Here is a 13189-nt window from a genome sequence, read left to right on the forward strand (position 1 = left end):
TGTTTTTCTGTTAGCTGCTATCTACTGCTCTGTTTCTCTGCTAGCTGCTGATCTACTGCTCTGTTTCTCTATGAGCTGTTAGCTGCTGTTCTACTGCACTGTTTCTCTGTTAGCTGCTATCTACTGCTCTGTTTCTCTGTTAGCTGTTAGCTGCTGTACTACTGCTCTGTTTCTCTGTTAGCTGCTGTACTACTGCTCTGTTTCTCTGTTAGCTGTTAGCTGCTGTTCTACTGCTCTGTTTCTCTGTTAGCTACTATCTACGGCTCTGTTTCTCTGTTAGCTGCTATCTACTGCTCTGTTTCTCTGTTAGCTGTTAGCTGCTGATCTACTGCTCTGTGATCTGCTACTCTGTTTCTCTGTTAGCTGTTAGCTGCTGATCTACTGCTCTGTTTCTCTGTTAGCTGTTAGCTGCTGTTCTACTGCTCTGTTTCTCTGTTAGCTGCTGTACTACTGCTCTGTTTCTCTGTTAGCTGCTATCTACTGCTCTGTTTCTCTGCTAGCTGTTAGCTGCTGTTCTACTGCTCTGTTTCTCTGTTAGCTGCTATCTACTGCTCTGTTTCTCTGCTAGCTGTTAGCTGCTGTTCTACTGCTCTGTTTCTCTGTTAGATGTTAGCTGCTGATCTACTGCTCTGTTTCTCTGTTAGCTGTTAGCTGCTGATCTACTGCTCTGTTTCTCTGTTAGCTGTTAGCTGCTAATCTACTGCTCTGTTTCTCTGTTAGCTGTTAGCTGCTGTTCTACTGCTCTGTTTCTCTGTTAGCTGCTGATCTACTGCTCTGTTTCTCTGTTAGATGTTAGCTGCTATCTACTGCTCTGTTTCTCTGCTAGCTGCTGATCTACTGCTCTGTTTTTCTGTTAGCTTCTGATCTACTGCTCTGTTTCTCTGTTAGCTGTTAGCTGCTGTTCTACTGCTCTGTTTCTCTGTTAGCTGCTGTACTACTGCTCTGTTTCTCTGTTAGCTGTTAGCTGCTGTACTACTGCTCTGTTTCTCTGTTAGCTGTTAGCTGCTATCTACTGCTCTGTTTCTCTGCTAGCTGTTAGCTGCTGTTCTACTGCTCTGTTTCTCTGTTAGATGTTAGCTGCTATCTACTGCTCTGTTTCTCTGTTAGCTGCTGATCTACTGCTCTGTTTCTCTGTTAGCTGTTAGCTGCTGTTCTACTGCTCTGTTTCTCTGTTAGCTGCTGATCTACTGCTCTGTTTCTCTGCTAGCTGTTAGCTGCTGTTCTACTGCTCTGTTTCTCTGTTAGATGTTAGCTGCTATCTACTGCTCTGTTTCTCTGCTAGCTGCTGATCTACTGCTCTGTTTTTCTGTTAGCTTCTGATCTACTGCTCTGTTTCTCTGTTAGCTGTTATCTACTGTTCTGTTTCTCTGTTAGCTGCTATCTACTGCTCTGTTTCTCTGTTAGCTGTTAGCTGCTGTACTACTGCTCTGTTTCTCTGTTAGCTGTTAGCTGCTATCTACTGCTCTGTTTCTCTGCTAGCTGTTAGCTGCTGTTCTACTGCTCTGTTTCTCTGTTAGATGTTAGCTGCTATCTACTGCTCTGTTTCTCTGTTAGCTGCTGATCTACTGCTCTGTTTCTCTGTTAGCTGTTAGCTGCTGTTCTACTGCTCTGTTTCTCTGTTAGCTGTTAGCTGCTGTTCTACTGCTCTGTTTCTCTGTTAGCTGTTAGCTGCTGATCTACTGCTCTGTTTCTCTGTTAGCTGTTAGCTGCTGATCTACTGCTCTGTTTCTTTGTTAGCTGTTAGCTGCTGATCTACTGCTCTGTTTCTCTGTTAGCTGTTAGCTGCTGATCTACTGCTCTGTTTCTCTGTTAGCTGTTAGCTGCTGATCTACTGCTCTGTTTCTCTGTTAGCTGTTAGCTGCTGATCTACTGCTCTGTTTCTCTGTTAGCTGTTAGCTGCTGATCTACTGCTCTGTTTCTCTGTTAGCTGTTAGCTGCTGATCTACTGCTCTGTTTCTCTGTTAGCTGTTAGCTGCTGATCTACTGCTCTGTTTCTCTGTTAGCTGTTAGCTGCTGATCTACTGCTCTGTTTCTCTGTTAGCTGCTGATCTACTGCTCTGTTTCTTTGTTAGCTTCTGATCTACTGCTCTGTTTCTCTGTTAGCTGTTAGCTGCTGTTTTGTTTACAGCCTTGTGGTGAGGGATCACATATATAAACACAGATCTCAATCAACTCTGTGTGGTTCATTTTCCTCACATCACCCATGCTATGCAGCAAAGCCCTGTCAAGCGTGAACAAACAGTGACACGCTGATCCCAGTCCGCTTGGGTAACACTGCAAACGTGTATCTCTGTGTGAGGCGCGTCATCTGTGTCGTCTAGAGAGTGGTGGTCTCCACGGTCGGCCACAGAGCAGTTCGTGCACATCACTCTAGAGACCTGGCTGTCGATTTGTTCTGAAGTGTTGTCGCCAGTCTTCATTAGCAGTCTGCTGGCAACGTAGCAGGGAACACTTACTGTGGTCCTCTCTTCTGACTCTGGTGCCAGTGCACACCAACACACTGTCCAGACAGTCTCTGCACTGAGACAGAGAAGGCATCAATGTCTCATTTAACCTCATACTAATTTACCACTTCATTATCTAGAATATAAATTGTGATTATTAGCCACCTTAGTTGGTTTCACGTTTGTGTCGTCTCTTCTCGTGTCTCTGAGCACTGTGGGCCTCAGCCCCCATTCTGTTCCAGTCTCTCTCTCTCTCTCCCTCTCTCTCTCTCTCTCTCTCTCTCTCTCTCTCTGTCTCTCTGTCTGTCTCTCTGTACTCTCTCTCTGTCTCTCTCTGTCTCTCTGTCTCTCTGTCTCTCTCTCTCTCTCTGTCTCTCTCTCTGTCTCTCTCTCTCTACACCATCTCTCTGTTGTCTCTTTCTCTGTTGTCTCTCTCTCTCTGTCTCTCTGTCCCTCTTTCTCTGTCTCTGTCTCTCTGTCCTCTCTCTCTCTCTCTCTCTCTGTCTCTCTCTCTCTCTCTCTCTCTCTCTCCCTCTTTCTCTCTCTCTCTCTCTCTCTCTTCTCTTTCTCTGTCTCTCTCTCTCTCTCTCTCTCTCTCTCTCTCATTCCCTGTCTCTCTCTCTCTCTCTGTCTCTCTGTCTGTCTCTCTCTGTCTCTCTCTCTCTCTCTCTCTCTCTCTCTTTTCTCATGAATCTGTTGTACTCTCTCTCTCTCTCTCTCTCACACCATCTCTCTCTCTCTCTCTCTCTCTGTCTCTCTCTCTCTCTCTCTCTGTCTCTCTCTCTCTCTCTGTCTCTCTCTGCCTCTCTCTCTCTCTCTCTCTCTCTCTCTCTCTCTCTCTCTCTCTCTCTCTCTCTCTCTCTCTCTGTCTCTCTCTCTGTCTCCTCTCTCTCTCTCTGTCTCTCTCTCTCTCTCTCTCTCTCTCTGTCCTTCTCTCTCTCTCTCTCTCTCTCTCTCTCTCTTTCTCTTTCTCTTTCTCTTTCTCTCTCTCTCTCTCTCTCTCTCTGTCTGTCCTGGAAATCTCGAATGATCAAACCTCTGCCTTTTGGGGGCTTGACTCCTGCTCGTTGGCAGCAAGATCTGTTGATGTGTATAACAGCCATGCTGGCTGTCTGTCTGTCTGTCTGTCTGTCTGTCTCTCTCCTCCAGGTATTAACTGTCTGTCTCTCTCTACCCAGGTGAACACCTGCGTGTGTGTCCTCAGGGCTACACCTGTCTGTCTGTCCCTCTCCTCCAGGTATTAACTGTCTGTCTCTCTCTACCCAGGTGAACACCTGCGTGTGTGTCCTCAGGGCTACACCTGTTGTACGTCCGACATGGAGGAGAAACTGGGGCAGCAGAGCAAGCTGGAGTTTGAGAACCTGGTGGAGGACACCAGTCAAACACTCAGGACAACCTTGGTGTCCAGACATCAACAGTTTGACGGTAAGACAAACAGCTAGCTGGGTTTCTTGTCTGTCATTGTGTGTCCCAAGCTCCATAGCAGAAGGTGGAGCTTTAGTTTGGATGTCCGCTGACTCTATTGCTGTTATTATATACAGTCGTAGTTGGTACAAAGTGGATGTTATTGGAAACGCCCGGCTATCTAGTGACGGGGAAACACTGAGTTGTGAACCCTGATGTGTCTGTCAAATGGAGCTGATGACCTCACTGGGCAGAGTCTAGTTCCTCACACCATGAATCTGTTGTACCTCACACCATGAATCTGTTGTACTGCTACCTCACACCATGAATCTGTTACTGCTACCTCACACCATGAATCTGTTTTACCTCACACCATGAATCTGTTGTACTGCTACCTCACACCATGATTCTGTTGTATCTCACACCATGAATCTGTTGTACCTCACACCATGAATCTGTTGTACTGCTACCTCACACCATGAATCTGTTGTACTGCTACCTCACACCATGAATCTGTTTTACCTCACACCATGAATCTGTTGTACCTCACACCATGAATCTGTTGTACTGCTACCTCACACCATGAATCTGTTGTACCTCACACCATGAATCTGTTGTACCTCACACCATGAATCTGTTGTACCTCACACCATGGATCTGTTGTATCTCACACCATGGATCTGTTGTACCTCACACCATGAATCTGTTGTACTGCTACCTCACACCATGATTCTGTTGTACTGCTACCTCACACCATGAATCTGTTGTACCTCACACCATGAATCTGTTGTACTGCTACCTCACACCATGAATCTGTTGTACTGCTACCTCACACCATGAATCTGTTGTACCTCACACCATGAATCTGTTGTACCTCACACCATGAATCTGTTGTACCTCACACCATGAATCTGTTTTACCTCACACCATGAATCTGTTGTACTGCTACCTCACACCATGAATCTGTTGTACCTCACACCATGAATCTGTTGTACCTCACACCATGAATCTGTTGAACTGCTACCTCACACCATGAATCTGTTGTACCTCACACCATGAATCTGTTGTACTGCTACCTCACACCATGAATCTGTTGTACTGCTACCTCACACCATGAATCTGTTGTACTGCTACCTCACACCATGAATCTGTTGTACCTCACACCATGAATCTGTTGTACCTCACACCATGAATCTGTTGTACCTCACACCATGAATCTGTTGTACCTCACACCATGAATCTGTTGTACCTCACACCATGAATCTGTTGTACTGCTACCTCACACCATGAATCTGTTGTATCTCACACCATGATTCTGTTGTATCTCACACCATGAATCTGTTGTACCTCACACCATGAATCTGTTGTACCTCACACCATGAATGTGTTGTATCTCACACCATGAATCTGTTGTATCTCACACCATGAATCTGTTGTATCTCACACCATGAATCTGTTGTACTCACACCATGATTCTGTTGTACCTCACACCATGAATCTGTTGTATCTCACACCATGAATCTGTTGTACCTCACACCATGAATCTGTTGTACCTCACACCATGAATCTGTTGTACCTCACACCATGAATCTGTTGTATCTCACACCATGAATCTGTTGTATCTCACACCATGAATCTGTTGTACCTCACACCATGAATCTGTTGTACTGCTACCTCACACCATGAATCTGTTGTACCTCACACCATGAATCTGTTGTACCTCACACCATGAATCTGTTGTATCTCACACCATGAATCTGTTGTACCTCACACCATGAATCTGTTGTACTGCTACCTCACACCATGAATCTGTTGTACCTCACACCATGAATCTGTTGTACTGCTACCTCACACCATGAATCTGTTGTACCTCACACCATGAATCTGTTGTACCTCACACCATGAATCTGTTGTACTGCTACCTCACACCATGAATCTGTTGTACTGCTACCTCACACCATGAATCTGTTGTACCTCACACCATGAATCTGTTGTACCTCACACCATGAATCTGTTGTACCTGAATCTACACCATGAATCACCATGAATCTGTTGTACCTCACACCATGAATCTGTTGTACTGCTCACACCATGAACCTCACACCATGAATCTGTTGTACCTCACACCATGAATCTGAATCTGTTCACACCATGAATCTGTTGTACCTCACACCATGAATCTGTTGTACCTCACACCATGAATCTGTTGTACCTCACACCATGAATCTGTTGTACCTCACACCATGAATCTGTTGTACCTCACACCATGAATCTGTTGCTCACACCATGAATCTGTTGTACCTCACACCATGAATCTGTTGTACTGAATCTACCTCACACCATGAATCTGTTGTATCTCACACCATGAATCTGTTGTACCATGCTACCTCACACCATGAATCTGTTGTACTGCCTCACACCATGAATCTGTTGTACTGCTACCTCACACCATGAATCTGTTGTACCTCACACCATGAATCTGTTGTACCTCACACCATGAATCTGTTGTACCTCACACCATGAATCTGTTGTACCTCACACCATGAATCTGTTGTACTGCTACCTCACACCATGAATATGTTGTTGTACCTCACACCATGAATCTGTTGTACCTCACACCATGAATCTGTTGTACCTCACACCATGAATCTGTTGTACCTCACACCATGAATCTGTTGTACCTCACACCATGAATCATGAATCTGTTGTACCTCACACCATGAATCTGTTGTACCTCACACCATGAATCTGTTGTACCTCACACCATGAATCTGTTGTACTGCTACCTCACACCATGAATCTGTTGTACCTCACACCATGAATCTGTTGTACTGCTACCTCACACCATGAATCTGTTGTACCTCACACCATGAATCTGTTGTACCTCACACCATGAATCTGTTGTACCTCACACCATGAATCTGTTGTACCTCACACCATGAATCTGTTGTACTGCTACCTCACACCATGAATCTGTTGTACCTCACACCATGAATCTGTTGTACCTCACACCATGAATCTGTTGTACCTCACACCATGAATCTGTTGTACCTCACACCATGAATCTGTTGTACTGCTACCTCACACCATGAATCTGTTGTACCTCACACCATGAATCTGTTGTACTGCTACCTCACACCATGAATCTGTTGTACCTCACACCATGAATCTGTTGTACCTCACACCATGAATCTGTTGTACCTCACACCATGAATCTGTTGTACCTCACACCATGAATCTGTTGTACTGCTACCTCACACCATGAATCTGTTGTACCTCACACCATGAATCTGTTGTACCTCACACCATGAATCTGTTGTACCTCACACCATGAATCTGTTGTACTGCTACCTCACACCATGAATCTGTTGTACCTCACACCATGAATCTGTTGTACCTCACACCATGAATCTGTTGTACCTCACACCATGAATCTGTTGTACCTCACACCATGAATCTGTTGTACCTCACACCATGAATCTGTTGTACTGCTACCTCACACCATGAATCTGTTGTACCTCACACCATGAATCTGTTGTACCTCACACCATGAATCTGTTGTACCTCACACCATGAATCTGTTGTACTGCTACCTCACACCATGAATCTGTTGTACCTCACACCATGAATCTGTTGTACCTCACACCATGAATCTGTTGTTGTACCTCACACCATGAATCTGTTGTACTGCTACCTCACACCATGAATCTGTTGTACCTCACACCATGAATCTGTTGTACCTCACACCATGAATCTGTTGTACTGCTACCTCACACCATGAATCTGTTGTACCTCACACCATGAATCTGTTGTACCTCACACCATGAATCTGTTGTACCTCACACCATGAATCTGTTGTACCTCACACCATGAATCTGTTGTACCTCACACCATGAATCTGTTGTACCTCACACCATGAATCTGTTGTATACCTCACACCATGAATATGTTGTACCTCACACCATGAATATGTTGTACCTCACACCATGAATCTGTTGTACTGCTACCTCACACCATGAATATGTTGTACTGCTACCTCACACCATGAATCTGTTGTACCTCACACCATGAATCTGTTGTACCTCACACCATGAATCTGTTGTACCTCACACCATGAATCTGTTGTTGTACCTCACACCATGAATCTGTTGTTGCTACCTCACACCATGAATCTGTTGTACTGCTACCTCACACCATGAATCTGTTGTACCTCACACCATGAATCTGTTGTACCTCACACCATGAATCTGTTGTACTGCTACCTCACACCATGAATCTGTTGTACCTCACACCATGAATCTGTTGTACCTCACACCATGAATCTGTTGTACCTCACACCATGAATCTGTTGTACCTCACACCATGAATCTGTTGTACTGCTACCTCACACCATGAATCTGTTGTACTGCTACCTCACACCATGAATCTGTTGTACCTCACACCATGAATCTGTTGTACCTCACACCATGAATCTGTTGTACTGCTACCTCACACCATGAATCTGTTGTACCTCACACCATGAATCTGTTGTACCTCACACCATGAATCTGTTGTACCTCACACCATGAATCTGTTGTACCTCACACCATGAATCTGTTGTACCTCACACCATGAATCTGTTGTACCTCACACCATGAATCTGTTGTACCTCACACCATGAATCTGTTGTACCTCACACCATGAATCTGTTGTACCTCACACCATGAATCTGTTGTACTGCTACCTCACACCATGAATCTGTTGTACCTCACACCATGAATCTGTTGTACTGCTACCTCACACCATGAATCTGTTGTACCTCACACCATGAATCTGTTGTATCTCACACCATGAATCTGTTGTACCTCACACCATGAATCTGTTGTTGCTACCTCACACCATGAATCTGTTGCTACCTACCATGAATCTGTTGTACTGCTACCTCACACCATGAATCTGTTGTACCTCACACCATGAATCTGTTGTACCTCACACCATGAATCTGTTGTACTGCTACCTCACACCATGAATCTGTTGTACTGCTACCTCACACCATGAATCTGTTGTACCTCACACCATGAATCTGTTGTACCTCACACCATGAATCTGTTGTACTGCTACCTCACACCATGAATCTGTTGTACCTCACACCATGAATCTGTTGTACCTCACACCATGAATCTGTTGTACCTCACACCATGAATCTGTTGTACCTCACACCATGAATCTGTTGTACCTCACACCATGAATCTGTTGTACCTCACACCATGAATCTGTTGTACTGCTACCTCACACCATGAATCTGTTGTACCTCACACCATGAATCTGTTGTACTGCTACCTCACACCATGAATCTGTTGTACCTCACACCATGAATCTGTTGTACCTCACACCATGAATCTGTTGTACTGCTACCTCACACCATGAATCTGTTGTACTGCTACCTCACACCATGAATCTGTTGTACTGTAACCTCACACCATGAATCTGTTGTACCTCACACCATGAATCTGTTGTACCTCACACCATGAATCTGTTGTACCTCACACCATGAATCTGTTGTACCTCACACCATGAATCTGTTGTACCTCACACCATGAATCTGTTGTACCTCACACCATGAATCTGTTGTACCTCACACCATGAATCTGTTGTACTGCTACCTCACACCATGAATCTGTTGTACCTCACACCATGAATCTGTTGTACCTCACACCATGAATCTGTTGTACCTCACACCATGAATCTGTTGTACCTCACACCATGAATCTGTTGTACCTCACACCATGAATCTGTTGTACTGCTACCTCACACCATGAATCTGTTGTACCTCACACCATGAATCTGTTGTACCTCACACCATGAATCTGTTGTACTGCTACCTCACACCATGAATCTGTTGTACCTCACACCATGAATCTGTTGTACCTCACACCATGAATCTGTTGTACTGTTACCTCACACCATGAATCTGTTGTACCTCACACCATGAATCTGTTGTACCTCACACCATGAATCTGTTGTACCTCACACCATGAATCTGTTGTACCTCACACCATGAATCTGTTGTACCTCACACCATGAATCTGTTGTACCTCACACCATGAATCTGTTGTACCTCACACCATGAATCTGTTGTACTGCTACCTCACACCATGAATCTGTTGTACCTCACACCATGAATCTGTTGTACCTCACACCATGAATCTGTTGTACCTCACACCATGAATCTGTTGTACCTCACACCATGAATCTGTTGTACCTCACACCATGAATCTGTTGTACCTCACACCATGAATCTGTTGTACCTCACACCATGAATCTGTTGTACCTCACACCATGAATCTGTTGTACCTCACACCATGAATCTGTTGTACCTCACACCATGAATCTGTTGTACTGCTACCTCACACCATGAATCTGTTGTACCTCACACCATGAATCTGTTGTACCTCACACCATGAATCTGTTGTACTGCTACCTCACACCATGAATCTGTTGTACCTCACACCATGAATCTGTTGTACCTCACAAAATGAATCTGTTGAACTGCTACAGTGAATGGTAACAGACTGATTTGGGCCGGCTGCTACGTTGGCCTGCTACAGTGAATGGTAACAGACTGATTTGGGCCGGCTGCTACGTTGGCCTGCTACAGTGAATGGTAACAGACTGATTGGGCCGGCTGCTACGTTGGCCTGCTACAGTGAATGGTAACAGACTGATTGGGCCGGCTGCTACATTGGCCTGCTACAGTGAATTTGGGCCGGCTGCTATGTTGGCCTGCTACAGTGAATGGTAACAGACTGATTTGGGCCAGCTGCTACGTTGGCCTGCTACAGTGAATGGTAACAGACTGATTTGGGCCGGCTGCTACGTTGGCCTGCTACAGTGAATGGTAACAGACTGATTTGGGCCAGCTGCTATGTTGGCCTGCTACAGTGAATGGTAACAGACTGATTTGGGCCGGCTGCTATGTTGGCCTGCTACAGTGAATGGTAACAGACTGATTGGGCCGGCTGCTACGTTGGCCTGCTACAGTGAATGGTAACAGACTGATTGGGCCGGCTGCTACATTGGCCTGCTACAGTGAATTTGGGCCGGCTGCTATGTTGGCCTGCTACAGTGAATGGTAACAGACTGATTTGGGCCAGCTGCTACGTTGGCCTGCTACAGTGAATGGTAACAGACTGATTTGGGCCGGCTGCTACGTTGGCCTGCTACAGTGAATGGTAACAGACTGATTTGGGCCAGCTGCTACGTTGGCCTGCTACAGTGAATGGTAACAGACTGATTTGGGCCGGCTGCTATGTTGGCCTGCTACAGTGAATGGTAACAGACTGATTGGGCCGGCTGCTACGTTGGCCTGCTACAGTGAATGGTAACAGACTGATTTGGGCCGGCTGCTACGTTGGCCTGCTACAGTGGATGGTAACAGACTGATTTGGGCCAGCTGCTACGTTGGCCTGCTACAGTGAATTTGGGCCGGCTGCTACGTTGGCCTGCTACAGTGAATGGTAACAGACTGATTTGGGCCGGCTGCTACGTTGGCCTGCTACAGTGAATGGTAACAGACTGATTTGGGCCAGCTGCTACGTTGGCCTGCTACAGTGAATGGTAACAGACTGATTTGGGCCGGCTGCTACGTTGGCCTGCTACAGTGGATGGTACCAGACTGATTTGGGCCAGCTGCTACATTGGCTTGCAACAGTGAATTTGGGCCGGCTGCTACGTTGGCCTGCTACAGTGAATGGTAACAGACTGATTTGGGCCGGCTGCTACATTGGCCTGCTACAGTGAATTTGGGCCGGCTGCTATGTTGGCCTGCTACAGTGAATGGTAACAGACTGATTTGGGCCAGCTGCTACGTTGGCCTGCTACAGTGGATGGTAACAGACTGATGTGGGCCGGCTGCTACGTTGGCCTGCTACAGTGGATGGTAACAGACTGATTTGGGCCGGCTGCTACGTTGGGCTGCTACAGTGGATGGTAACAGACTGATTTGGGCCAGCTGCTACGTTGGCCTGCTACAGTGGATGGTAACAGAGATAAAAGCATCTTCTTTAAAGGACGAGCTGCCACCAGGTCATTAATACGGAGCAGGAGGAGGACATGAATAAGTGAGGGCGTTGAGGAAGTTACTGCTGGTACATGATGAATAACATGTGGGATCGTCCACGGCTGTTTCCTCCACCTCCCAGAGACACGTTTTGCTTTTAGCAGTAAAAAATAACACTCTCTGGCTGTCTCAAATGGCACACTATGCCCTATATAGTACACTACTTTAGACCAGAGCCCTATATAGTACACTACTTTAGACCAGGGCCCTGTATAGTACACTACTTTAGACCAGGGCCCTGTATAGTACACTACTTTAGACCAGGGCCCTGTATAGTACACTACTTTAGACCAGGGCCCTGTATAGTGTACTACTTTAGACCAGAGCCCATGGACTGTATAGTACACTACTTTAGACCAGGGCCCTGTATAGTACACTACTTTAGACCAGGGCCCTGTATAGTACACTACTTTAGACCAGAGCCCTATATAGTACACTACTTTAGACCAGGACCCTATATAGTGCACTACTTTAGACCAGGACCCTATATAGTGCACTACTTTAGACCAGGACCCTATATAGTGCACTACTTTAGACCAGGGCTCTGTATAGTACACTACTTTAGACCAGAGCCCTATATAGTGCACTACTTTAGACCAGGGCCCTGTATAGTACACTACTTTAGACCAGGGCCCTGTATAGTGCACTACTTTAGACCAGGACCCTATATAGGGCACTACTTTAGACCAGGACCCTATATAGTGCACTACTTTAGACCAGGACCCTATATAGTGCACTCCTTTAGACCAGAGCCCTATATAGTACACTACTTTAGACCAGGACCCTGTATAGTACACTACTTTAGACCAGGGCCCTGTATAGTACACTAATTTAGACCAGGGTGGAGTGTGTCGGGGGAGGGAGGAGGTGAGATGGAGAGGGTGGAGTGTGTCAGGAGGGAGGAGTTGAGAGGTTGGAGTGTGTCGGGGAGGGAGGAGATGAGATGGAGAGGGTGGAGTGTGTCAGGGAGGGAGGAGTTGAGAGGTTGGAGTGTGTCGGGGAGGGAGGAGATGAGATGGAGAGAGGGCGGAGTGTGTCAGCTGGGAGGAGGGGGGGGTGGAGTTTGTCGGGGGGGAGGTGAGAGGGTGGAGGTCGGGGAGGGATGGATCAGAGAGGGGTGGAGTGTGTGGGGGATGGATGAGAGGGTGGAGTTTGTGGGGGGTGGGTGTGTCGGGGGGGAGGAGGTGAGAGGGTGGATGTGTCGGGGGAGGAGGTGAGAGGGTGGAGTGTGTCGGGGGGAGGA

General features: G+C 46.3%; 1 protein-coding gene across 1 annotated transcript in view; it reads left to right on the plus strand.

Annotated features, from left to right (window-relative positions):
* Positions 1-3710: 3710 nt before the first annotated feature.
* Positions 3711-13189, plus strand: part of gpc6a (glypican 6a) — a gene marked incomplete at its 5' end in the record, with an annotated part of 506463 nt that continues 496984 nt past the window's right edge. The window contains one exon of the mRNA XM_052514225.1: positions 3711-3869. Coding sequence (XP_052370185.1) covers positions 3711-3869 — 159 coding nt within the window. The remainder of the gene's footprint in view (positions 3870-13189) is intronic.

Source organism: Oncorhynchus keta, unplaced genomic scaffold (genome assembly GCF_023373465.1).
Source record: "Oncorhynchus keta strain PuntledgeMale-10-30-2019 unplaced genomic scaffold, Oket_V2 Un_scaffold_1547_pilon_pilon, whole genome shotgun sequence".
Classification (NCBI taxonomy): Eukaryota; Metazoa; Chordata; class Actinopteri; order Salmoniformes; family Salmonidae; genus Oncorhynchus; species Oncorhynchus keta.